Below are 27558 nucleotides of genomic sequence, written 5' to 3'. Positions count from 1 at the left end.
AAGCTCAGTTGCAGTTTACATGGAGAATTGTTATTCATGTTTATTGTTTCAAATGCTCTATTTTATCGATGGATGTATGACGGAACCAAGAATCAAAAAGACAAGTAATTGTGGTTTGCATCAAAGAGAAAATTTATGTTTTTTTAAAAAGGTGGATAATGATAATAAATAAAGAGAAAATAAATTGTGTGGGTGAAATTAAAAGAGAGGTAAAATGTATGGAAGAGATTAAATCTCATCCATACATTTTAACTTTCTTATAATTCCATCAACACAATTTATTCATTCTCTTTATTTATTGCCATTATCTAAATTTTTCTTAAAAAATAGCAATCTTCTCATTAATGTAAATAATATTGGAGTGAGGGAGTATGAGTTGATCTAAACCTAACTTTATAGAGTGCCAAGTAGCCAACCTATAGGCTTTTCCATTTTTTTGAGATTTGAGAGCGAACAATAATTCCAACCAACAAAAAAACAAAACAAAATAAAAACAAAACTAAAAGAACTACATTAAAAATGGTCAGGGAAAAGTATCAAGACATATCACATACCTACCAAAAATACCCCACAAAATGCAATAAATCATTATTGTAATGGACTCTTGACTTTAAACTATTTGTAGTTTGACTATTTTGTCAAATAAAATTGCAAAAAAATATAAGAAATGGACTATATGAATTAAAAATTAAAATACATCAATATAAGATAGTTTTACTTTTACCTTTAACTAACTTTATTTAATTTTTTTAATAAAATATTATTTTTTTTCTTATCTATATTAATTATATTGATGATAAATCACTATCTCCAATAGAATATTAAGGAAATCATCTTTAGATTAAGTTGGTTAAATAAGGTAATATCCTTTATTTTATGCCTTATGACATAAATTAGATAAATCGATATAAAGTATCTTACAGAAAAAAAGTTAAAACTCCATCTAGCATATCTAATACTAATATAAAAAACAGTTTTAACACATTAACATATCAAGTAATTCTAACACTAGTATAAAATAGGTCAAACATGCATATATATATATATATACATATGCCATAAACAAACTTCACTAATATTTTTTTATATCGGTACATAATTCAATATTATTAAGATTTTTGATCTATTAACCAACACCATAACCTAAATAGAGGTAAACTTGTACTCCCTGGCATACATTAATGGTGTAGTTTATTTGCCATGTCACCTCTTTTGAGGAGTAAAATCAGGAACCCTGTAACAGTCCCTCCCAGTCCCATCCCAAATAATACTAATTATGTTGTTTAGTTGATAGTACTAATTACTAAATTAATAGTACTATTAACATACAATTATGTTGTTTAGTTGATAAATCCTGTCAGATTTAAAGTGTGATTAGTATGTAGTTACAAGTTAGTACTAAACAGTTGAGATATAATAAGTATTAAAAATAAATGTGAAAAAAGCAGTAAAAGTAACGGTAACTAGTGGGATCAGTGGCCACTGAGCAGGTGTCTGGCAGTTCCTTAGAGGGTAATTTCGGTATTTTCAAACCTAACGGAAACTTCACCAATGAACACTCTTTAATCTGTGTGTATATAAAGAGGAAGTACTATTTACTATTTAGTAGAAGTATTTAGTATTTAGTATTTAGTAGGAGTTTTTGCTTTGTTTCTTTTTGTTCTACTTTTTCTACAACTGGACTGGACTATTTTTCATCTCTTTTCCTTCCATTTTTCTTCTTATATTTCTCTTTTTTTGGGTCATTTTATGCAATTTTATCATTTTTTAAAAGTTTAAGAAAAATATCAGATTTCTGGGTGGTTTGATTCTGAAGAGATTAAGAAATGGAGCCTTTAAAACCTGAAGAGATTAGTCATCCACCCATGGAACAATTGCAAGGTTTAGAGTATTGTATTGACTCTAATCCTTCTTGGGGTAATTTTCCCACTTCCTTTTTTGGGGTTTTTGGTTGAATATTTTGATGGTTGGATGTTTCGATCATTTGATGCGAGTGTTTGGTAAATCAGCTCATTGTTAATTTTTTTTTTATATATTAACAGGACATGTTTTTATAAAATAGAAAATTTTCAATCTTTCTTTTAACCATTTTTGTTTATAAAATGACAGATATTAAGGAAGTTAATCTGTGATTAACAAGTTTTGGTTGAACTGAAATTGGATGATTACAGGGGAGGCAGTTGCATTGGGTTTTCAGCATTACATTTTGGCCTTAGGAACTGCTGTTATGATTCCTACTTTTCTTGTTCCTTTGATGGGTGGTTCTGATGTGAGTCCTTTCATTTTCAGCTCTCCTTATTTTTATGCTTTTATTTTGTTTCTTCAATTCTATCTAAAAAGCTTTGATTATTAGGGTAATGAAATGTTAGAAGTATAATCATAAGAGGGTAGTTTGTAGCAATTGTTTAGCTTTGAAACATTTATTAATTTTAGTATCTTGGAAATTTTCTAATTACATTAAATGTTCAAGCTAATGTTTCTATATACATTCTCCTCTATCTCAAATATTCAATCATGACAAATATAATTTGCTACAATTGTTCAAATAGTGTTGATTAGAAATACAAATTGTGCATCCTATAAAATTGTGTCATAATTGTATATATTCAACTAATATCTTCTTCTTTCCTTAAGTTTGCTATGAATAGACATATAATTGGTTCTTCAAAAATTGGTATAAGACAAAAAATAAATACTTGTGTGGATGAGACTAATAAAGAGAATGAGTTCGTAGACGAGATTACCAGAAGAAATGTAGGTTTACAATCAAAATCTATATGATAAAGTTAAAAAGACGAACTAATACACTATATGTAGCTACTATGAGAAGCTTAATCAAATACATATTGAGTACAAATGCATTATTAACATGATTTTATCGTAATATTTTATATCCTAAGTAAATCCCGGCTACAGTATTTATAATCAAATATAGACAGTATTATCCTTTTAAAAAATGCACTTCATTCAAGCACTCATATAAGATGTTAGTATTAATTTGTAAAAATGTGAAAAATGTAGGGTGACAAAGCAAGGGTAGTGCAAACATTGCTTTTTGTACAAGGAGTTAATACTCTACTACAAACTCTATTTGGTACCCGGCTTCCAACCGTGATTGGGGCATCTTATGCATACATGGTCCCTATCATCTCCATCATACATGATTCATCTTTTACAAGGATTGAAGATCCTCATATGGTAATTTCACTCATTTTCATTGAATTTCAGCTTTATACAAGTTTAGTTGAGTTGATTGAGACCTAAAAAGAAGCAAAGAAAAAGCTGGTTTTCAACCTTTGACCCCACCTTTCCTTTCTTATTGGCTTTTGGTAAAGATACCGACTTTAAGTTTTTGAGAGTAAAAGTGAATGATATCACTATCAATGCACTTACTTCACTATGAATATGCACACTTGATTCCATTTTGTATTTTATACCTTAAAAATTGTGATACTTATCTTTAATGTATGCTTTTTGGAAAGTTAAGTCCAATGTTTTTAATGCTTTTTCAACATCATTAACTTACAAAGGAAATGAGATTAGGGTGTGTATGTGGGTGATTTTTGTGATCGACTTGTTGAATAGGCTGGATTTATTGTGAATGTCAGTATATCAACGGGATAACATGAGATGCACACACTTCATAAGCCAAGGAGATGTATACCATCCCAAAAACATATGGCTTGGAAAGAGGGCCTACACAGTAGCTTAAAGTGTTCACACCATATTTAATTTGTCGATGTGGGATAAACCATACCAACATCCCCTCATTGCAAATGGTAGTAATTAATTAGGATAGGAAAGCCATCCTTTTCAGACCTATTATTTTTAATTTCTAATCAATTAGTTGGTCAAATGACTAAAAACAATTTGTTAAAGGACATTTATGCCAGCTTAAAAACCGACTTATAAGCCAAAAAAACTACTATTTTTTATTGACTTTTTGGAATAACTTTTATCTAAAAAACAACCAACATCTGCATAATAAATGGTTTGGTTTAACAATCGCTAACTAAAAGCAACGGTATCGATGCGTTAAACAAGCCAACTAAACTAGTCATTTGTCAGACATACTCTGTTAATTTGCGGTTTTGCAATTATGTTAGCTCATTTTGTGGGGATTAATTAGTTTAGAAGTTTCATTATTTATTATAATAATTGGTTGTGTAATGTACAGAGGTTTAATAGCACCATGAGGGCAGTTCAAGGAGCTTTAATAGTGGCTTCAAGTCTACAAATAATTCTGGGTTACAGCCAATTATGGGCAATCTGTTCAAGGTTAAATCCTTAAATTCAACTCATTTTCCTCTATATATGACCCATAATGGTGTCAATTTCAATGTCATGTTTTTTCCTAGTATGAGTATCATTTTCCTTGAATTGGGTCTGGTATGGAATATGGACCCACTAGACTTTACTGCCAAAGTGCCGCCAAGTTAGGCGAAGTTTAGATTGTTAGTCCACCATACAACTCAAAACAATATCGGGTCGTGCTATGCAATGCATGCCGTGCTCAATTTCACTAAACAATAGTCCATGACACGATATGAGCATGCAAGCTTGCAGGCCGTATCGGGCCATGCAGCATGCCAAATCACTAATTTATTAATTTTTTATTTTCCTACGAGCCATATATTATATGTGTGCCATTTTTCAAAACTCGTGAACATGAAATGCTCGTGGCCCACTACAAAATCTAGGCTTCTTAGGAGTTACATCAAAATAATTCAAAGTGTTTTAGAACACAAACATACAAATTGAAGTAAATGAGACAGAAGCTAGTCGCCAGGTTCGACAAAAAGTATTGCAAAGTGCGACGACTTTCTGCCTTAAAACGTTTATTTCGTTGAAACACAGCTTAACTATACTAGAAAGTAACAAAGATTCAATATGTACTATGTATGATCTGTCAGGTTTTTTAGCCCAGTTGGTATGGTTCCAGTTATATCATTGGTGGGATTTGGCCTGCTTGATAGAGGATTCCCAGTGGTAAGCCCAATCAATTAAAATTAAATTTCATCTGCAAATAATTTAAATATTTTGTCTTAAATTTTTATTGAAGACCGTTGCTGTATGCTTTGCAATTAATTATTGTATCCATATCACGTAGTAACATTTATAAGGTTTTAGAATGGGGTCTTATCTCAGTTGGAGTAATTATCGCTATTTTTAGGCAGGTTTCCGAGTTGGATTCTCACATAGCTCTCCCCTTCCTTCACCGCGCTCTGTAATAAATATTTATTCGGGTTTTGAGAATCTAGTCTTACCTCAATTGGAGCAATTATTGCCTTCTTTAGACAGGTTCCTGAGTTTGATTTTCACATAGCGCTCTCCTTCCCTCATCGTGCTCTGTAATAAAAAAACATTTATTCGAGTTTTAAGATTCGAGTCTTATTTCAGTTGGAACAATTATCGTCTTTTTTAGGCAGGTTCCTGAATTCGATTCTCATATAACCCTCACCTTTCCCACCGTCCTCTGTAATAAAAAAACATTTATTCATGTTTTAAGTGGCTTTATCATTCTATACATGAATCATTTTATATTGGCTTGTTTGGTTTCCAGGTCGGAAGATGTGTAGAAATTGGGATTCCAATGCTTATATTATTTGTTGTCTTCTCACAGGTATCTGTCATTATTATTGTGACCAAAAATTATATCATATTTTATTCTTTTGTAACAGTAGAAGTATAAAACCGCATAAGATTTGGTGTGGACATTTAGATTTTAACAAAAAATTAAAAAAAATTATATATATAGATAAGAAATAAAGAAAATAACGTAGTGCATAAAAGAATATTGCAAAATTATAGCGCAAACAAAAATAATTTGTGTTGCTTGCTACGTCATGAAAATAGAGGGAGTAGGAGTACTTTTTAACCTTTTATTTATTAAAAAGTCTAGAATATTAATATTACAAAATAGTAATCTTTAATGGACCTTAGTATGGTTAAGGAAGGTTTGGATTTTAGTAGTTGCTTCCACTCATAAAAACCGATTGTTTAAAGAATAACGACTACTCCCACTGTCCATTTGGTTTTGCTACGTTATGCAAAATCTAAGTGACTGCTTTTAAAGAACTGAAAATACCCATTAGTCGCATTATCTTGATTACTAAGATGTTAATTATTTCCTGTTTAACCCATGTATGTGCAGTATCTGAAACACTTTCAGATCAGACAGCTGCCTATGCTGGAGCGCTTCGCGCTTCTTCTCTCAGTCACAGTTATATGGGCTTATGCACATCTTTTGACGGCTAGTGGGGCCTACAAACACCGCCCTGAGAAAACTCAGATGAACTGCCGAACTGATAAGGCTAACCTTATCTCGACTGCACCATGGTAAGCTGATCACAGGAAGTGTGATGATATTGTTATGCTTAGACAAGAAGTCAAGGATCGACTGATCATCCCTTGGATTCACTTGTGTAGGATAAAGATCCCATACCCATTGCAATGGGGTGCGCCTTCTTTTGATGCCGGTCATGCATTTGGAATGATGGCTGCTGTACTTGTCTCGCTGATTGAGGTAGCGTGCGTTTATAGTTGCCATAGACTCGAGTATGAAACTATTAGTGTACTTATGTGATTGAAATGTTGCTACAGTCCACCGGAGCTTTTAAAGCTGCAGCTCGTTTAGCAAGTGCCACACCCCCTCCGGCTCATGTTCTAAGTCGCGGTATAGGATGGCAGGTATTTATGATTCTGTTAATGTTAGCTCCGGGTTTAGCAAGTGTCAATCCCCCCGAAAAATTGAGATTCGCAATTCTGCCTGTAGGGTATCGGGATTCTACTCAGTGGACTATTCGGGACATTAAGTGGCTCTGCAGTCTCCATGTGAGTATTACATTAGCCCTGCAATCCTACTAATGTAGCAGCACGATGACATAAAACTAACATTAACATTGTCGAATTTCAGAGAAAATGTCGGCTTGCTTGGAAGCACTCGTGTAGGAAGTCGTAGAGTAATCCAAATTTCTGCGGGTTTTATGATCTTTTTCTCGATGTTAGGTCAGACATAACTTCTTTAACTCTCTTTGATTAAGAAAATCGCTGATAGATTGACAAGATTCTCACCTTTTCTGACCGATACTTGCAGGAAAATTCGGGGCTCTCTTTGCTTCAATACCGTTTACAATATTTGCTGCAATGTATTGCGTCTTCTTTGGCCTTGTCGGTGAGTTCTAAAAATTTTCGGGTTGAATATGGTTTAGTCGAAGAAAAGTGCAAAACTGTTTTGTGATTCGGATGATGCTTGTTCAGGTTCGGTAGGGCTATCATTCTTGCAGTTCACAAATATGAACTCCATGAGAAATCTTTTCATAACAGGTGTAGCCATGTTTCTTGGTCTGTCTATTCCTGATTATTTTAGAGAATATTCAGCTGGTGCTTTACATGGACCTTCACACACCAGAGCAGGATGGGTGAGAACATCTAATATGCTTATTCTAAGTACTTCCTCCGTTCTGTTATACTTGCAACTGATAGTCTGATAGTGATATTTTCCCGCACAACATGTTACAATCAGTTGCAAGTATTTCAAAACAGGGGTAATATTAATTTAACTTTAAATGCAAGGACTGAAGTGTGACTCTGCAATACCTACAGTTCAATGATTTCTTGAATACAATCTTCTCGTCATCACCGGCAGTGGCACTGATCGTGGCGGTTCTCCTGGATAACACCCTTGACTACAAGGACAGTGCACGAGACAGAGGAATGCCGTGGTGGGTCAAATTTCGAACATTTAAAGGAGACAGCCGTAATGAAGAGTTCTACACCCTTCCCTTCAACCTCAACCGGTTTTTTCCTCCATCGTGAAGTGTCGATCGTTAACAGCCCTTGATAAAGGCATCAGATTTTAGCTCCTGTACAACGCCTTGAGATTAGTTCTAATAGCATTGTGCTAGTCACACAATTCTGGTGATGAAGTGGAGTAAATCAAGTTTTGCTCTTTATGTATATCTCAACTCGGTATTTCGGGTTATTTTTAATAACAAAATTATTTATTTGTTCTTTTTAAAAAATAATGATTAATGTCACATAATTCAACAATCTTCTTGTGAATTGCAAATTAAAAAAATAAATTATAGCTGGTTATAAACTAATTTTAGACTATTTTGAGGGGACGTCGAATTCAAAAAGCGAATCAGCTGGCGCATTATATTAATAGTGGTGAGATGCCATAATGAAGAAGATTTATTCACAGCAAGAGCACAAAGCATGTAAGTGACATCCTTGTCAAGAACTAGAAGACAATTGTAATCAAAACATCATTTTAAATTGATCAATCATACCAACAAAACAGATACATATACATCAATAATCTTGTATGAATGTCAAAAAATCGATACTAAACTCTCCTTTCTAACCATGGGTTTGCCCTTGTCGACGACACGTTGTGGAAAGGTAATGCTATATGGAGCAAACTCACAGGAACTGTACTTTTTCTGCCTCCTACTCTGTATTTGTAGACTGTACTTTTGCTTTATCCTATATAAGAAATAAGACGGAAAGTACGAAAGAGAGGGGAAGGGATGAAGTCTAGTGAGATTTACACATGCATTCGGGACTCCTAGGTTGGCGATAAATGCTTTGTCCATAGCGTCTCACATGAACTTTTTGACCTTCATCAAACATTTTCTTTATCCTTTGCTGAAAGCTGCTCCATTCGATGGTGTCATTTTCCAACAATATTGCAGAAATCCTCTTTCTATTTGGCCGTAATGTAGGAGCATGACCACCTCCAAAATATGTACGAAATCCAGATACCAATGAAGATAGTTGGCTTCCCGAATCAGTCATGGCAAAAACATCAGCAGTTGCACATGCAATGAAGTCCAGTGCAGCGAGCTGCAAAATTTTTTTTACCACAATGTTTAGAATATTTCATAAAAACAAGAGGTAGGGCTCTAAATTCTAATTTCTTTTCTCGTGTTTATTTTAAGGTTAGTTTCAAGTCTTTCTTTTATCCCAAACAGTACATTTTATAACACTTTTCTTTTAAGGGTAATTTTCATCCATATTCATCTTATATCTATTCCCTTCAAATCCCTTCTTTCTAAATCTATTCCCTTCAAAATTGGTATCTGAACAAAGGATATTATATCCCACTTAATCCCACCCCTTCCATTCCCTTCAGTTTCCTCAATTCAAACAAAGTGTAGTACCAATGTGAATGAGAAAACATAAGTTTTCGCAAGTGAGAATTATCTTAGGCACCAACACAAACGGGAATTAAGAAGATGACTTATGAGGAAACACAACTGTTTGAGGCCACAATAGCTGTAATTTTCTGTAAGAACATACATTTTAATGTACAAAAAGGCTCATTAACTCATGAGCACTTCTTAGTTATGTTAAGTTGCAAATGATGTTGATACAAAAATGGAAATAACCTTTTTGTTATCATTAATAAGGGTGCGTTGCGTATATCTGACCCCAAACCCCACCCAAAAGGAGCCCAGGTGGGAGCACACTTAGTGATGTTGGGATGATGGAATGTATTAATTATCTGGAAGTCCATCTTTCAAAAAAACTATTATGTGTGTGTGTGTGCAATGCGCTTGTGACTGCTCAAGTTGAAGCCAACAGAAGTGATGTTCACTTCATTGTAACTTATTAAGTAGAGGTTGACTATCATAAATTCATATATCAACAATATTTTAACTTCTATTAGCTACCAACACCAATATCAGAAGATGTTTGGACTGGAAGGTGTGTGTGTGGAAGATGCTATCCTCAGTGTATGATTGAAGGGTGCTTCAAAGGGTTATCTTTGTTTACTATAAAAATTTAATCGCCTTTTCAGAAGCACATGATGAATGAAACTATGAGAAATTTTGCAACGAGTGAATATGAGAGTAATTTCAAGACGAGTTCCCTTCAGATTAGTTCGGTAAGCTATGCATAGTAAAACTGAATGTGTTGGAAAGATATACATTTCAACTTGCAAGCACTGCAAAAACGCCAGTGAGTTACAGTTATATTTATTGTTGATAGCATGTTGATACTGTCAATTTCGGAAAGTCACTTCAGACATGACAACATGTCATGACTTCTCAATAAAAGAATGCGGCAAAACACGAGGATACTTACTGAATTACAGAATTCATGTAACAGTTTACCTGAGAAGAAAAATTCCTAAAAGGCTCAAGTTCACTGGGAGTCAGAAGATCTTCTTTGGTAACTAGATTCGGATAAAGGCTGGTGAAAGGATCCATCCTTGTCTTTCCACCATATATTTGAGAGCCAGCAAGATATATGTAAGTATCACGCTCTAAACCAAGGCCCGCAAGAAGAAGACCTGCCTCCTCCGGTGTCAAGGGACATCTTCCAGAGATTCTCAATTCATGAGGGGACACAGGCCTATGTGCATAAATATTTCACATTAATATTAGCAATAGACAGTTTATTGTTGAAGTCTAAAAACACAACATCTAAGTGAATAAGAACACCATCACACCTCAAATTTTTGAGTCGTTGAAGGAGCAATGGGAAATGAGTTTCTCTGTAAGCTTGTAACTCTTTCCTCTCACTTTCCCCTCCACCAAATTGACAATGGGAATAAGCCACCATATCAACTTCAAATCTCAAATGTAGAGCAAGATACTTGATTGGACTATTGCTCACATCATTTCTTTGTGAATCATTACTTGGCATAAAGTCTCCTAGCAGTTCTCGGTCTATTCTATTTCTCGATGAATTGTATTCTCTTATCCTTCTTAATAATAGTGATCCAATTTTTTGAATTTTTGGTACAAACTTCAAAGCATGGAAATTGCATTTACATCTCAGTTTCTGAAATAAAAATGATCAATCAGTATGAAGGAAATTCTTATCATTAAATGAACTAGTACAGTGAACCAATTAACACCAATGATCAGGGATGGAAACTGTAAACAGTTGAAAGAAAGCTCATAACAATCGGTCTTCAGAATGTTCATACAGGGCTGTATTTAGAATTCCAATCTGTATCAAATTTTACACGAACAGCAAAGAAATAACAATTACATTCACTATTGGTTAAAGAGTTCTTGGGAGTGCATGGTCTCTTTAATGGACTCCAGATCATTGACCAGAGGAGCAGAAGGGATTCAATTTCTAAAGAGCTTCAATGCTTGTAGCTAATATGAAAAAAAATGTTCCATAAAAGAAAATTTATTTTTTCAGAAAAAAGAGTGACATCAACCTACAACACTTGATGAAAAAAATTATGGTACTCAAATGTAACATCTTCACATTTAAGCTTGCACAATATGTTAAGGGAAGAATATCCTCAACCTGAAGGTGGTGAGGCATTGGATCAAACCCAAAACGGTTTCCGAATCCAAGAAGATGTACAACGCCATTTTGTAGAAGGACAGGAAGTACGACTCTTGTAAAATCAGTTGGCTGTGCCTCCTTCTCAAGTTGAGTATCAGTGATCTAAAAAACATTTAAAACATGACCAACTAGTCAGTAAAAGTGCACACATATCTAGTTCGTTATCAGAGGTCAAACATTTCTAGTAGCTACTAGTAAAATAACTTACAACACTGCCAACTGCTTCAAGGTCTATGGACCTTAGATGTTGAGGGAGTTCCTTTGTAATGGTTACTTCATCCTTCAACGTGTTCATGAAATGCTCTTCCTGATATATATCACCAAACTGGCTGCAGTTTTTTGTTTATACCATTGCACATATTAGCAACAAACATTAACATTCCTCTGTAATGCAGCAATGGTGACTACAATCGAACACTTTTATCAGTAATGGTGCCTACAGAAGCATAAGATAGATTTTCCAACTTCACAACAGGTTTTGTCTCAAATTAGTAGCAAATCTCCATGAAAACCCTAGTGTACACATATAGGAGAGGTCATGACACACTGCTCTTGAATCCTCAGAGCATAATATCCTGTTTTTCCGGATATTAATGCCCCTTGTGTCTGAGAAATCAGACTGAATAAGAAGTTACTAAAAAGGGAAAAAGAAAGAAAAAACAAAGAAAACCACCACAATAAAAAAAAAGAAAAGAAAGATCAAGCGAATTTTACATCTTAATGTTGAAGACACCGATTTTGAAATCCTACTCTCCAATTCTTCCTTATTCTCTCTTGTTTTATGATTTTCTTTTCTTATTCCTTAGTGTATAGGTAAGTGAAGATTGGAAAGTGTATGATTGCTAATGCACCAAAAATACTATTTTGTGAAGTACTACATAACCACACCTTGGATCTTTCCAAACGCTGCTATATAAAAATCTTGGGACCACTAGTGTTGCATTGAGTAATGATGCCACTGCAACCGCATTGCAGACCTGTACATCAAAAACTCTCCTTAGATTTCTGAATTCTGAAACAGAAGGTTCAACAGCAGATTTGAAAGAAACAAAGCATTAACAGAACAAATATAAGCATCTAACTACGAAGGAAATAAGCGATATGCACATTCTGGCTTGTGTTCTGATCGACTAATTTGTTATACTAATTTGATCACTATGAATTCAAGCACTAAACAAGTTTACTTAACCTTGCTTCATGAGTCAATGTGTAAGGTAGATCCAATGTTTGAGCATGCTCAACTATTCATAAGAGATGAGATTGAGAACTATAAATAACTCAACAGTCCCTGACATTAGTGCATTGTGCAGAAAAATAATTACGGCTCAGGCTACAGACTATAGAAAAGAATCAGTTAATGTACTATGTTCAAAGCAACAACAGCAACAGCATATCGCAAAAACACGTAGCTAATGTCAGAGAGCTCCATCTCTTCCAATACGAACTTATCCCTAGACTCTAAGTAATAGGAACTCATTTTCTTTCTGGCTCCAGCTTTCATAATTGACTTCTAAGTATAAAATTGTAGCCTTGATAACTTCTCCTTTCAATCTCTCCTATATACTTGTAGCCTTGATAACTTTGTGAATAAATTTAGCAATTTAGCTCTGAATTGTACTATTCTAAGCATAAAATTAGATGTTCAAAACTAAAATATGCATCTGGTCTACGAAATTTGGAGGAACAGGACACAAGCTTGTGGAAGCAAAATGTGCATACTATACATGATATTGTAGAGCGGATTTAGTGTCAAGCAATTTATAATATAAAGAAAAAGTTAAACTGAAGGATAGCTTTTTCTTTATTTCAACCATAAAGGATAGATCATGGATAGATTATCTTTCAGTTGATTGCTCGTGTGATTAGATATTGTAATTTTCTTTGGCCAAGTTGATGTTATAGTGTGAAGGGGGGTCCATCCAAGATGGTTTTTATGTATATGCCTCAACTTTCATAGTTGTCCCTCAAGAGTTACCATTAAAGGTTGATGATATCTTATAATTTTCCTATCTATATTGATATATGGGTTTGTACTCCTATTTTCTTGATATAGCAATGAGTTATAATTGTTTTAATTTTCATAAATACTAATTGTAACATGTGTGTCCATTATTGATGCGGTCAAAGAATCATATTTCTTTGTTTTCAGATTATAATGGACAATATCTTGTGCACTTCTTAATTATGCAAAGTGATGTTTTCTACCAAGGGTCAATCGGAAACAAACTCTATGTAATCACTAATAATAATAAGAGTAAGGTTGCTTACATTAGCCTCTTGGATGGAAATCACATAATGGCACTCAGTTAATGAAATGTTGTTGAATTAAAAATCCATGAAAGAGGTTAATATGGCAAAGGCCCTATAGTGCATAATCACATTAGAACAACCAGTTACTGCTAAAGGATTATTTCAAATCCTTTAAATGTCAATCATACAATGACAAAAAAAAAAAAAAAATTAAAAAAAAAAACAAAGCCTCAATTCCAACAATTAAAAAGATAAATGACTCTACGAAAATCCTATCTCTTAGGAGGACAAAATATGTGTAATTTACTCAATCACAAATGGTTTTCACTTCTTATAATGAACTATAGTAAAATGACTCATCATATCATGTGCACTTTTAATCTATGTGAAGTTGCACATGATGTTTGCTACCAAGGGTCTATCGGAAACAACCTTGTTGTTAGCGTTATCACTAATAAGGACAATATTGCGTACACACGACCCTCCTAACCCCACCCTATGTGGGAGCCATTAATGGCATTGAGATAATGGAATGTTGTTCAAAGGGTTTTTTAAGTAACCGGGGGAAATTTTCTTAGCATCCAAAAGAAATTGCATTAATCATGATAGTTGTATTCTAACAGGAATAAAAGCTTGATGGAATAGAGAAAATAAGAGGAGTTGTGAACTTACGGCGACTCGTTGTTGATTGAGACCACCATTTGCACTAATTAGTATGTATCCATTACTTCTTTTAAATCTTCCTGAAGCATGAACAAGAAAGGAGAAAAAAAATCAATTACTGCTGATTGAAGTAAAAAAAGTGATTTGTATTACATGTGTATTTGATCCTATGGTCAAGTCCTCTGATTACAACACATGCAATCCACCTAGCTCGATTTTTTGCCAAGTTGTCAAAGTATGTGGCTGAAGCAAAAGTCTTGAAAAGGAATTTTTTTCAGCCAAAAAAGGAGGCAGTAATAAGCCGGCATAAAAGAAATGTGTAATTACCTTTATCTTTTGGCCCTGGCCTATCCGCACAAGGTTTCCACAGTGATGCTTGTGAAGAAGGTTCTTTCCATGGATTAATTGAATCACGTCCATCCTGCATCATTGATATGGAAACACATAATTAACCAAAAATGCATACAGAAACACAGAAAGGAAATCGTATGAAAAAGGAAACAAAATGTAGGAGTTTGTGTATGCACTAAATGAAAACCTGTGCAGGAGAGCTAGATGCCAATTTCAGAAGACGACCATACATAAGCAATGAAAAGCTTTCTTTCTTGTTAGAGATACCTCTAATATCCTTTCCATCAAAATATGTAAACTTATAATCAGTCAATGAGAATCTCTACCATTTATATCCTTAAGCATAAAAGTAATTTTCACAAAACCCGAAATGTGAAAAAACATAAGCAGCTGCATGATAGCCAAAGAATGCTAATATTTTAAAGGGTGAAGTTCAAAAAAGTATCGATGGAAAAAATATACTCGTATAATTACAACGGTATGACAGTCATCCTTAACCTTGCTTAATGTAGTGTGGTTCATGGACTGTGGTTCATGATTATAGACTCAAAGACCTTAGTTAAGTTTGTTATCAATGTTCGTATTTCTGTCATAGCAAAGTCTCCCATAATATCATCAAATCCATCCTCATAACATAGTGTTGCAGACAGTCGACATATTTTAGCAAAGAAAAGACAAGGGATACAATAAGCGTGCTACATTCTCAAAGATGTTTAAAAACGTGAACAAATAGTCAAATACCACAAAGCCCTCTGATGTTATTGCAGTACCTTGACAAGAACCTAATCAGAAATACGAACCAAGTGGGACACTATATTAGCAAAGCAATCAACATATCAACACAAACCAAGTGGGACACTGTATGAAATCTTTGAATTATGAGAGGCCCATGGATGAGGACCATGAGGAAGGCCGCAAGTAGACATATTTTGTCCTGTATCAAACTAAACTCAATGTAAAACACAATCAGGTAGCCACTAGACTAGCTTTGCTTAATTTTACCAAGTGTTCACACTACATTAATGTTTTCAAGTGAATGTGTTACAATAGGCTAATACTAGGATATTTTGTCAAATATGTAATCCATCTAGGAGACATATAGTATAGGAATGAAGTGATCTGCCAAAATAGAACGGAATGGCCACATGAAGGAGATAAGATATGTAAGAAGTTAAACCTAAAACAGTCAGAAATATAAGAGAAGCATTATTGAGTTAAGAAGATCAATGAGGTTGTAATAGAGTTATCAAATGCACAGCTTTGTAGACTTTAAACAACAATCTACATGACCACATATTGGCAGAAGATGTGTGTTTGAAAGGACTATGAGGTGCACTAAGATTTGTGCATTGGTCTAAAAGTCTCTATTAATCCTATCAAAAGTTCAAGTTGTTTTTGACAGGAGTTCTTTGACAAAAGCACATTTCTACTATTCTTGCTTTGTTAGATTAAGGGTATTAAATATACATACCCCATCCAATACCAAAGATTCACCCACAATAGTTGTAATTTGTAATAAAATCTTCCTGGAAGGGAATGCAGAACATTTCATGGGAGAAGCATAAACTACCCCTCATATGGATTTTGATTTCCTAGTAGCTCTAAAACATAAATTGGTCAGTTGAATACTTTTTTCAGCCTAAAGTATGAAGTGAAGTTTACATGTAAATTGTAAAGTCCTAGGTGCCTTTTTCTTTATCAACACACAACATTTCATCACGCCAAAGCAATTAAGTGACTCCGATATAGGCTCCCACCTACAAAGGATTCGAACGTACGGGACCTAACCCTAGTAAAAACAAAAAGGTTGTTTCGTATTGATCTATGAAAGAAACCAAGGAACTAATCATTGGCTCCATCAAGAATGGATGCATCCTTATTAACATAAATTAACTAAAAAAAGTACGAACCTTTTTAAATCAAGCACGGCTAATTCATAGTAGTTTCCCATAATAAACTAAAGCTTTAATCCTATCTTAATGACTTGCACCACTAGTCAAGACTCATACAAAAAGCTGACAGCTGAAACAGAACCAAAATATACAGTCCAATACCTTCCACATGCTTGCTTCTAACACGGAACTTTTGCGAAAATTCATAGCATCAAACTCCACAAACATGAAAGAATCCAACCAGAACAAAAAACCTGTCAACCCAATAGCAAAACTAATCCACCTTAAATGCTTATGGAACCAATTTTGCCTTTTTCCACCATACGCACCCTTACCATTTGCTTGTTTTGCAACAATATTATTAGCACTATGACCCTTTAAGCTACCAAACAAAAAAGTCTTGCTCCAATAATGATAAGCCCCGGACATCCTCCTACCTGAAGAATAATCACTATTGGTAGTAGTCTCAAAACATCTTGCTGGACAATCTCCCATCCCGAACAAGAAATCAACATTAGCAGGATGAGGATGTGGACTTTTAGGAGAACCAAGCTTCCCCATCAAAATTTCAATCTCTCCCTATAACTCCAACTACCTTAACAAGAATTCAGAATTCTCTCCCCAAAATATAATCAAACAAGCAACCTCTTTTTCCACATGATTATTTAAATTAAAAAATCAGCCAACAAATTTCTACCATATCTCAAATAAGTTGACACAATCAACATGCCAAATCATCAGAAGACGTTTCACATATTTAATTCGATGGAGTTATTCATTTAAAAGGGTCAAATTAGCTAAAATAGAAACGTCAATACACCAACAGAAGAATTCGAAGTAAAGCAAGACAATGATATGTGAGTGAAACAAAAGCAATATATATTAAATTTCTGAGTTGCAATAACCATGAGTTGATAAATTATAATAAATAAGTTTAACAATCACATCAGAAAAAAAACTGCTACTCACCGAACTCCAAATGTTAGTGGTTAGTTGGGTTGCTTTGATCGTCCATTTCGAGATTGATCGCGATGAAGGCGACGATAAAGAACGAAATACAAGAAGGAAACCCTAGAAATTTAGTCATTTTACAATTTGATTTGGGGAAAATGAATTAGGGTTATGAAATTAAGCAATCAAATTATAGAACTTTTTTGGGGGAGGGTTGAATCGACGTACCAAACAAATGGAAGCAATTGGCGGGAATAATAAACAACCTCTTCCAAGTTCGTTAACCATTGAGCTCCATAATATATACATGCATTTGTCTGAATATTTCAAAAGAAATAATTTTTACTAATCAACTTACAATTATTTCTAAAAATAAAAATCCAACAAAAATCCAGATTTTGAAAGAATTTAAATGTTCAAATTGAAAATTAAAAAAATTAATTCTTTTCACATAATTTCTACCGAATAATTTCAAGCTGCAAAATTTGCAAAATGATTATTGAAAATTATATTACTAATAAATAAATTTATTTGAATTAGGGTCATCATTAATGTGTATGTTAATTATTTGGAGATTATGAAAGTTATAATTACATAAAATTTCTATTTATATTTTTTTGTATTTTTGAACTTGAAAGTTATTTTAAAAATTTCATCGCATTCAGTTATTTAGTTTACAAGAAAAGTAAAAACTAAAAAAAATATTATCCAATGTATAACTATTGTGCAACAAAAAAATTTCTAGCACACTTATTTCATTCGGATTACATTTTACATCCGATACAAGGATGCTCCAAAACTCAAAAGGTAATAATATGTTAGAGCCTATTATAAATTGTTAATGTTTATGAGAATCATCAGTTAGTTTAATGATTGAAAATTTTTGTGACATGAGTTTAATTCTAATGACCTATAAAACTAATTATTTTTTTCTCCTATTTTCATATGGATTATCTAACTTATCCTTGTCAAATAATACTTAGTGTTTTATTATTTTTCTAACTTATGTCAATAATTTTTGAATATTTAATTGAGGAAGTTATTATTGCTCCTACTTTATATAAAGCTAATTAATTGTTGTAAGTAATTTAGTATGAAATTGTAGATAAAAAAAAAATTTATCCTCTCAAAAAGAATGTTCTCTACTTCAAAATTATCATTAAAAACTTTAATTACAATTTTTAAGTATAAAAATAAACAATAAAAATATAAACAGAAGAAAACAAGATGAGTTTAATTTGAATTTACACATACAATCTTCACAAAAATATAATTTGTCAGAGGTTCAAAATATGGATCTTGCTAAAATTTGATCAGCTGGGTCGGGATACACTAAAATTTATTTTTGAATGAGTTGATCGTGATTTTGAACTTTAGTTTGTCTATGGTAGCGACCAGACTAAAATTTACATTTCAAATGTTTTTTCTCTCTGGTAGTACCTGCTATTGGGTGCTCTTAATTATATTCACCCATCCATGTTGCTAATTAGTTTCTATTATAGAATAGTGTAGTTTGTTGGTGCTTTTTGAGCATGTTAAATTTATGTATTCCAATATGTAGTAGTTTTGCACATTATATAGTGTAGTTAGAGGACGAGAGGAATACAATTAGGCTTGCACAAAGTTTGCCCTAATTGTAAATCAAGCCAAAATAAATCATTATATAGTTATATAATTTGGTTTTCAGTCTAAAATTTTTTTCCCAATTTTTCTTTTTTTTACACTTGACCAAATTGTAATCTATAATAAAATCTTATTGACGATAAAATTGTAAATCAAAACTCAAGTTAAAATTTTTGTGAACACACATAAAAATTACTGTTGGAATCATAAAAAAACAAAAGAACAATATGTGAAATCATGATAAATTTTATGGTTATTAATGGAAAGCCTATAAGTATGCAAACAATTCACATTATGTGAAAATGGTGTAAATGTATCATGCCAAGATTACAATATGAGTTGGGAAAGATTACAATGGTGTAAAAATTAGTCAGCGACGATTTTTAAAATTTCGTTCGCCATTGCTGACTTAATAATTTTGCCGCTTTTCACCCTTTTTCATAGTGGACTAGACCCGTAGGTAAATAGGCATGACCAATAAAATTTTAAAAACTAAACTTAAAAATCTAAACAAACATTCACACAAGAAATATAATCACAAAAAAAAGTCTAAAGTTAAATTGAAAACAATTCAATGCACTATTCAAAAAACTCAAAATATTCTCAAAAGACGAGACACTTGAATATGGACTTAGAATTTGGGCTATTAGAGTATTGTTTCTTCTCATATAATTAAAAAAATGGTGGTCATATATGAGACTATCTCACCATAAAATAAATTCATATATCTAACAGTTAGTACATTTCTTGTTAAGACCATCTCATTTAAGAACTTGAGTTAAAAAATAGAAAATTATATATTTATAAAATAAGCGGGAAAATAGGTTTATTCACGGATATTGTTTTTGTATTATTATCCACCCGTTAATCTTAGAGAACGAGTATCAACCATCTATTATACTAAATTATTTAAAAAATATTGTCTAAGCCCACTCTTTTTCAAGTGGGGTGAGTCGACCATATTACTAATTCCATTCTGGTAAATAAAGGAAGCAACCGAGGGTGTTTTGGGAATTTAACAGAATTTGACTCTTAACCAAAAGAAAGTAGAAAGTAGCAACACACAACACTCCACAGTCCACAGCAGACAAGGAGATAGTGAAAGTCCAAACATACTTTTACTTTTCGTCTTTACCATTTTCATTTTATTTTTTATTACAAAAACAATTAATAAATTAAAAAGAAAAAGAAGAATTGGGGTCTCAGAATTGAAGGGGGAAAACTGAAGAGCTGTATTCACATGGTAGTGTCGTAACTGGGGTCTTCTCCTTTTCTCTCTCTTCCCTTCCTCTCTCTCTAATTCCATTTTCATATCCATGCTTTTCTAACTCCTCCTCCTTTCTCTCTCTTCCTCTTCCATGGCCGACGACAAGGTATTCGTCTTCTTCTTGTTCTTCTGTTTTCTCTCTTTTTTTGCTTGTCTTTTCGTTGTTTGTAGATCTAGGTCGGTGAGTTTAATCTCCTCTTTTGATCCTTCCGTTATCTTGCTTAATTTCGCATACAATGTTAATTTTACTGCCTGATCTGTCAATGAATCTTAATTTTTTGTTTATCTTTTATTTCGGAGCTGGATTTTGTTCATTCTGAACTTATTTCTCGAAGTTTTGTTTTCAATTGATTTGTTGAAGCTCTTTTCTGTTGTTTCGAGCTGATATACTTAATTTTTGCTAACTTATAGCTTATTAGATCTGAAAATGCGCTTGATTTAGGTCACTGCTGCAGAATCTCTTGTATTAATCTTTACTCTTAAGTCTTTGGATCCTAAGTACTACCCTAACAGCGCTCAACTAGTTCATTTGCATATTCTTGTAGTTTAGCTTACAATTCATTATTCTGCCTTTTGATTTCTTCAATTTAGTTTCTTCTAGCTGTTGATTGTAGGTTCTCAGATTTACTTTTCTTTTGTGGTATAGTGTGTATAATGATTGGTTTCAACGGCTAATGTCCAATTGCTTACAGGAGCTATCTTCCACTGTGGTAGACACCAATGAATCCGTCACTGGCCACATTATTTCCACGACAATGGGGGGCAAAAATGGAGAACCTAAACAAGTATGTTGTATGCTCTGCTGGATTTTCTATCTATTGTCCTTGTTAGGTTTTAGTGAATTTCTTCTTATTTGATTGATTGGCTAAGTGGATAAAATGTATTCACTTTGTTTGGTTTTTTGTTTACCTATGCCATTTTTTTGACTTCTATGCTTGTATGTTGATTTGCTTTTGGTTCATGTAGCCGACCCTGTATTTTTGGGATTAAGGCGTTAGGCATATTTATTGTATGCTTGAAAGTCCTGCTTGATGTCGTCCGAGATTGGGGTTTAAGTGTCTTCAGGCTATTAGGGTTGGTTGTCATTTGGTGTACGATAGTGGGAAATACACCAACTTCTTTCTCATTTTTCCAAACCCGTAATTGAAGGTTTTTGACTGACATTTCAATGCCTTATGATTTGAATTGTGTGTTATTAAGCTGGTCTATGTGTCCTTGATGTGATGCTAACGCCATTTTTAATTCTTATAGACCATCAGTTATATGGCTGAAAGAGTTGTGGGGACTGGATCTTTCGGAATTGTATTTCAGGTGAATACATCATCAATTGAAGTGTTTTGTAGTACCAAAAATTGTTTCTAGTCTTTTTTGATTTTGCCTTTTTTATAGGCTAAATGCTTGGAAAACGGAGAAACGGTGGCAATTAAGAAGGTGTTGCAAGATAGAAGGTATAAGAACCGTGAGTTACAGTTGATGAGAGTGCTAGATCATCCGAACGTTATCTCGCTCAAACACTGCTTCTTCTCAACCACTATTAAAGATGAGCTTTTCCTCAACTTGGTGATGGAGTATGTTCCTGAGACCATGTTTTGGGTTCTGAAGCACTATAGTAGTGCTAATCAGAGAATGCCACTCATCTACGTTAAGCTGTACACTTATCAGGTATAGATTGTTCATTGTCTAAAAAAGTCAATTTTTTATGTAGGTACCATCAATCTTTTTAACATACCATTGCTTTGCAGATTTTTAGAGGCTTGGCGTATTTGCATAATGTTCCTGGAGTTTGCCATAGAGATTTGAAGCCTCAGAATGTTTTAGTATGTTATTTCTTTATTTTTTGATTAATTTTTGCTCAATAGAGTGGAATTTGAAGTATGTGATTGTTGCAGGTTGATCCCCTCACCCATCAAATCAAAATATGTGATTTTGGAAGCGCGAAAGTCCTTGTATGTAAACCTCCTTTTCCCTTTGTTTACTATCTACAGTCATAAAAGTTTCAATTTTTTAGTTGTAGTGGTCGTAGACTCGTAGGGGCATGCTTCTCTGTACTGCAAATATTCATTGGTTAAGTTGCACTTACAGTGCTTTTGCCTCTTTTTCATTCATTTACTCTGGACGCTTGTTTAATAACGAGGAGTGATAATGGTCAATTCATCAAGCAAGTAAAGATTTTTAACCTAGTACATTCTTCAAACAGGTTAAGGGTGAAGCCAACATCTCATACATATGCTCTAGGTTCTATCGGGCTCCGGAGCTCATTTTCGGTGCTTGTGAATATACATCATCAATTGATATATGGTCTGCTGGTTGTGTTCTTGCTGAACTTTTGCTGGGTCAGGTGAGCCTAATTTTTTAGAGATTGTTTTAGCTTTGCTACAATTTGAGAGCTCTAAAAAGGTGGTGGTGGTGGGGGGGTAATCTATCTGTCAAGCATTGGAGCATGCTCATTGGTTTATGTTCTTCCTTTTTTTAGCCGTTGTTTCCTGGAGAAAATGCTGTAGATCAGCTTGTTGAGATCATCAAGGTACGCTTGAGAAAACTGGAGCAGACATGTTGCATTTGTCTCTTTTAAATTGTGATTTTGATGAAAACTCATTGCATGCTCCTGAAGGTTCTTGGTACACCAACACGGGAAGAGATACGATGCATGAATCCAAATTATTCTGACTTTAGGTTTCCACAAATAAAAGCAACTCCCTGGCACAAGGTATTTCACTTTTGTCTGTTTCACTTTACATTTGTTGTTGAGATAGTTGGGAGACATAATAGTTCGTGGATGATATATGCTTGTATAATGATTTCCCTGTGGATGTTTTTAGTTTTTCCTTGCATATTGGCGACATTGCCGCATATCATTGATGAATTGATAGGAAGTTTAGAGCAGCTTATTGCTTTAAAGCTTGATCCCCTCAGTTGATTTGTTAGGTCTGAGTTCTGAGCAGTTCCAAACTTTATTGTTGGTTTCAGGTTTTCCACAAGCGTATGCCTCCAGAGGCCATTGACCTGGCTTCAAGGCTGCTTCAGTACTCACCAAGTTTGCGCTGCACTGCTGTAAGTTTGAATGTTTATATGAACAAAATCTATTGATGCTATATGGTCTGCCATAATTGTATTTCCGTGAAATTTGAAGTTTTTTTTGGTGATGATTGTGAATCTTATCCATTTTGTATAGTTGGAAGCATGTGCGCATCCTTTCTTTGATGAACTCCGAGAACCAAATGCTCGCCTACCTAATGGTCGCCCGTTGCCCCCTCTTTTTAATTTCAAACAGGAAGTAAGTTTGCTATACATTATGCTTAATTCATTACATTTAGGTTCATCATTTTTATGCATATGTAAAATGTATTGCTCCAAGCTTATTTTTTGTACTGCTCAGAAATTATTTTAGGGTGGCAAGTCTATTTGAGGTCATTAAGTTTTTGGATGTGGTGAACTTCCTCCTTTTTTTTTGGAATGGGAATATAGATAAACACAATGAATTTTGAGCTATTGCTTAGAATGTTACAAGTATACAGCCCTTATGACTTCCTTTGGTGACTAGCTGTTGTGTGTAGCTGGCCATGTTGATATCCTGAGGTTAACTGAATCAAATCAAATAATCCATGTTGCGATCCCACATAGGTGTTTTAACATAGGCTTGCTGTTCATGTTCTGCATTGTTTAGACTCAAGATTCTCATCTCACCTCGCACACATTATTTAGGCTTCTGGTCATCACATCTGAAAAACATCTAATGGCACTTACATTCCTTCTAATTTTTGCATTGATGATGAATTCTTCTCATCATAATAGAGAATCTTGGATAAAATGAGTCACCATTTCCTTGTTGATTTATCTTGTTGCAGCTGTCTGGAGCTTCACCAGAACTAATTAACAAGTTGATTCCAGAGCACGCGAGACGACAGTATGAACATAATTTGATGCACCCAACAAGGACCTAAACATTGAAATGACACAAATGTTTTTTGCTGGTTGACAAGCAAGATCCTGTGGATTACCTTGAGCAAAAACTTGGTCTCAATTTCTGGAGGCATTCCTATATAATTTTCTCAGCCGGAGCAAGTGAGCAATCCTTGTAGCTGGAGTGCTGCTGCCTCTACGTGGTTTACTTGTTCTCACTGCCAATGTGCTTTTTTGTCTGTAAATTGTTGATAGAAAGGTCAATTTGATAATGTACTAAAGTTAGTAGATGTTGTAACTGTTTATGGCTGATTAGGAGAAATCGCTGAAGAGCGGCGGAGACGGAAAGTGTAGTTGGTGGGTGTATTTTTTTCTATATTTTCTTTCCTCTGTATGTTGTATCCTGTAGTGGTGTAGTTTATCTATTGTCGTTGCGCTAGTGCAAACTTGGACAGAGAAGTGTAGTACCTTTATGGTCATCATGTGAAAAGTAACATTTGCTTTTATTTTTCTTTTGGTTCATCCAGTAAGCATTTTTTTCTTGCCTATGCATTATACCGGGTATGATTATAATAATGATGCTATGCATTTATCGGTTGCTTTTTAGCCCAGATAGATTGTTAAAATCCTGTTTGTTTTGCATCTAAGTTTTGTTTTAATTGTCATGGTCTCATGGACAATACAAATGATACTTGTTCTCTTTTTATTGGTTTTCTTCTATTTTTGGAGGAAATTATATGTAAAAGGATAAAATTAATTTTCAATTCAAATTATTAAATTTATATTCTTTTATCAATTTAAACAAAAAAATGAGCAATAGTTTTGCATTTTTATTTCTCTCAAACTAAATACCCAAAGTGGGAGTTGTAGACTTGAAGAGGATATGGGTTAGTGAAGCCTCTTTGATGGCCATGTTGAGAGGTTGAAATGTTTGGTTGAATTTAAAAATTTGTAAGAACAAACTAAATTATGATAATTTTTCAAAATGAACCAGTTTTTTTAAAAAAAGTTGATTTAATTAGTCTGTCAAATGATGATATGTTCTTGATTAGCAACCTATAATCAAATGTAAAAAATAAAGAAAAATACAAAGTACAAAATCTTAAACACAAAACAAAGCAAAATCATATGAACAAATTTTCCACCACTTGAGACTATTTTGTAAATAGACATTAAACATTAAAATTTTAAAATTCAAAGGGTGTTAAATAATACTACTACTCCCTTTGTCAATAAAGTTCCCACAAATAATGTTCACGAAAATTAAGAAATATAGAATTTTTTAGATAGTGGATATATTATTGGAAAAATTGTTATGAATAATCCAAGTTATGTTTCATTACCTGCCAATAATTCCAACTTTTGAAAATTTTTTAATAATCCAACATTTGCTTTCAGTTTGTTGCCAATGGACCCTTCAAAAAATAACCTGCCATATCAAGTTATCTCTCATCTTCTTCCTTATTTATAATAATCCAATCTATTTCCCATTACCTGTCAATAATCCCACCTTTAAAATCTTTTTTAATAATGCAACATTTGTTTTCAGTTTGTTGCTAATGGACCATTCAAGAAGCTAAATGAAATTGCGATTATTTGCCAAGTTTATGAAGTTGATCATTGCATAAATAGTGATTGTCTTCACACCCATATCCCATCAACTAGGGATGTTCAAAAAAATCGACCCGCTTGACTTGACACACCTACCCAGTGACCCACATCCTTATAGGCGGGAAATATTTTTAAAAGATTATAATCTAGGTCGGCACCCGACTCGCCTTAACCGGATTGGGTTACAGGCCACAAAATGCATTGAGTCTGGTACCCTCGACCCATTATGTATTATCTTTTTCAAGTTGAATTTTACACGTTAAAATTTTGTAATTAATATAATTATAAAATATTAATAATAGTCGTATGTTTTTCATGTCCTTTCTAAGTATACTACCCCTTTAGATCAGTGGCAAAGAAAACTTGAGTATTTTAAAAATTGTGGACTTTTTGATAATAATTGTAGAGAAAATGTGTTAAAGAAATTAGAGACTTACTATATATGGATGAGATATGTCAAATTATTATAAACTAGTGACAAAGAGAAATCGAGAAATTAGCTTCTTGAAGGGTCGATTGGCAACAAAATGAAAACAAAGGTTGAATTATTAAAAAAAAAAATTCAAAATGTGAGATTATTAGCAGGTAATGAGAATTAGGTTGGATTATTCTAAAGAAGGAGAAGCTGAAAGGTAACCTGATATAGCAAGTCCTTTTCTAAAGGGTCCATTAGCAACAAACTGAAAGCAAAGGTTGAATTATTAAAAAAATTTTAAAAGTTGAGATTATTAGCAGGTAATAGAAAATAGATTAGATTATTCAAACAACTTTTTCTATATTATTTTATTAAATAATAAATTTGATGAAGGAAAAGTGAGGACTATAAACCTTAAAAAAAATATTAGTTAATGGAAACAAAAAGGACCACAATTATTAAAAAAATATTTTTATAAAGTTAGTGAAAAACATGTAAGGACAATAATGAATATAAAAATGTCAAATGAAGTTAGTGAAAGATATGTAGGGACCATAAACATTATTAACTTATTAAAATGAGGATGAACAAAGTTATTTATATCCAAAATTTGTGATATAAATAGAAAGATTCTTTATAGAAACAATAAATAAAACACCCAAAATAACAAATAAAAACTTCTTTAAGGAACATAGAGATGTATATTGGTATTTGGTATGGCAACATTTTTGTACCTATTTTGATGTAGTAAGAGCTAAAAATAAAGCTAGTTTTATTCTAGTATTTATTACTCATTTTGTTGGTATAGATTATATCAAGTCAAATCAGATCAAAGTTGATTAACTTGTTATTTTTATTGGAATTAAATCATATCAAATTAGATTTAAATAATTGAGAAATATCATACTTCTCCGTTCCACTAAACTTGTTGCATTTGACATTTTATGCAATCCAATGCGTTATTTTAATCATTTATATATTAAATTATACATGTCTAAAAATTATATAAAAAAATAATATGATAAAAGTATGCAATTAGACGTTTCAAATATTGTACGTGACTATATTTTTTCTTACACATTATCCAGTATATAAAATAAGCTTGAATAATGAATACTGTTAATAATAGAAATGTAGCGAGTATTTCAGAATGGAGGAAGTATAAGAAATAATTTATTTAGCGTAGTCGGTATATGAGAATCATCTACGTCTATAAAGAGTTTGGTTGACACCTAATGAGAGATTGCTTGTGTATCTTTACATGTCATATAAAACAGATCGGCTTAGTGGATCCACTTTCCTACTTGGTATTT

The 27558-nt window shown here is 33.2% G+C and overlaps 3 protein-coding genes across 7 annotated transcripts; 2 read left to right on the top strand and 1 right to left on the bottom strand.

Annotated features, from left to right (window-relative positions):
* The first annotated feature begins 1604 nt into the window (after positions 1-1604).
* LOC130814746 (nucleobase-ascorbate transporter 2) lies at positions 1605-8103 on the top strand. Its single transcript, XM_057680928.1, has 14 exons — positions 1605-1917; positions 2172-2269; positions 3022-3198; positions 4178-4278; positions 4914-4989; positions 5564-5623; positions 6155-6339; positions 6430-6526; positions 6604-6690; positions 6776-6834; positions 6917-7008; positions 7097-7174; positions 7261-7421; positions 7606-8103. Exons 1-14 carry the CDS (start codon positions 1827-1829, stop codon positions 7816-7818), a joined length of 1575 nt encoding a protein of 524 aa, XP_057536911.1. The 5' UTR covers positions 1605-1826; the 3' UTR covers positions 7819-8103.
* A 156-nt stretch (positions 8104-8259) lies between these two features.
* Positions 8260-17765, bottom strand: LOC130814745 (O-fucosyltransferase 8). Of its 5 annotated transcripts, XM_057680924.1 has the most exons (11): positions 17658-17765; positions 17448-17549; positions 14774-14863; positions 14563-14656; positions 14245-14315; positions 12211-12299; positions 11531-11651; positions 11281-11424; positions 10463-10797; positions 10125-10365; positions 8260-8850 (listed from the first exon to the last, which is right to left on the bottom strand). In XM_057680924.1, the coding sequence occupies exons 1-11, from the start codon at positions 17736-17738 to the stop codon at positions 8542-8544; spliced, it is 1677 nt and encodes a 558-aa protein (XP_057536907.1). In that variant the 5' UTR covers positions 17739-17765; the 3' UTR covers positions 8260-8541. The 5 variants fall into 5 exon arrangements, with proteins under 5 accessions (XP_057536907.1, XP_057536908.1, XP_057536909.1 ...); XM_057680925.1 differs by lacking the exon at positions 14774-14863; XM_057680926.1 differs by having other exon boundaries at positions 17448-17720.
* A 2461-nt stretch (positions 17766-20226) lies between these two features.
* Positions 20227-24725, top strand: LOC130814747 (shaggy-related protein kinase eta-like). The gene is made up of 12 exons (XM_057680929.1): positions 20227-20425; positions 21012-21104; positions 21571-21630; positions 21709-21981; positions 22062-22136; positions 22209-22265; positions 22517-22657; positions 22793-22843; positions 22931-23026; positions 23287-23370; positions 23492-23593; positions 24165-24725. Exons 1-12 carry the CDS (start codon positions 20411-20413, stop codon positions 24258-24260), a joined length of 1143 nt encoding a protein of 380 aa, XP_057536912.1. The 5' UTR covers positions 20227-20410; the 3' UTR covers positions 24261-24725.
* The last annotated feature ends 2833 nt before the right edge of the window (positions 24726-27558 follow it).

Source organism: Amaranthus tricolor, chromosome 6, assembly GCF_026212465.1.
Source record: "Amaranthus tricolor cultivar Red isolate AtriRed21 chromosome 6, ASM2621246v1, whole genome shotgun sequence".
In the NCBI taxonomy this organism is placed as follows: Eukaryota; Viridiplantae; Streptophyta; class Magnoliopsida; order Caryophyllales; family Amaranthaceae; genus Amaranthus; species Amaranthus tricolor.
Note: the sequence above shows the minus strand (reverse complement) of the source record. Positions and strands in the feature narration are given on the sequence as shown.

Bases quoted from the DNA above. Each gene is read 5' to 3' on its own strand.
- LOC130814746 (XM_057680928.1), top strand. From the start codon at position 1,827: ATGGAGCCTTTAAAACCTGAAGAGATTAGTCATCCACCCATGGAACAA. The intron at 3,199-4,177 runs GTAATTTCACTC...TGTAATGTACAG, and splicing joins GGATTGAAGATCCTCATATG to AGGTTTAATAGCACCATGAG. The intron at 6,340-6,429 runs GTAAGCTGATCA...TCACTTGTGTAG, and splicing joins CTTATCTCGACTGCACCATG to GATAAAGATCCCATACCCAT.
- LOC130814745 (XM_057680923.1), bottom strand. From the start codon at position 17,039: ATGGGGAAGCTTGGTTCTCCTAAAAGTCCACATCCTCATCCTGCTAAT. The intron at 14,316-14,562 runs GTAATTACACAT...TTCATGCTTCAG, and splicing joins GCCAGGGCCAAAAGATAAAG to GAAGATTTAAAAGAAGTAAT. The intron at 10,366-10,462 runs GTGTGATGGTGT...TTATGCACATAG, and splicing joins CAACGACTCAAAAATTTGAG to GCCTGTGTCCCCTCATGAAT.
- LOC130814747 (XM_057680929.1), top strand. The intron at 22,658-22,792 runs GTGAGCCTAATT...TCCTTTTTTTAG, and splicing joins CTGAACTTTTGCTGGGTCAG to CCGTTGTTTCCTGGAGAAAA. The intron at 22,844-22,930 runs GTACGCTTGAGA...ATGCTCCTGAAG, and splicing joins AGCTTGTTGAGATCATCAAG to GTTCTTGGTACACCAACACG.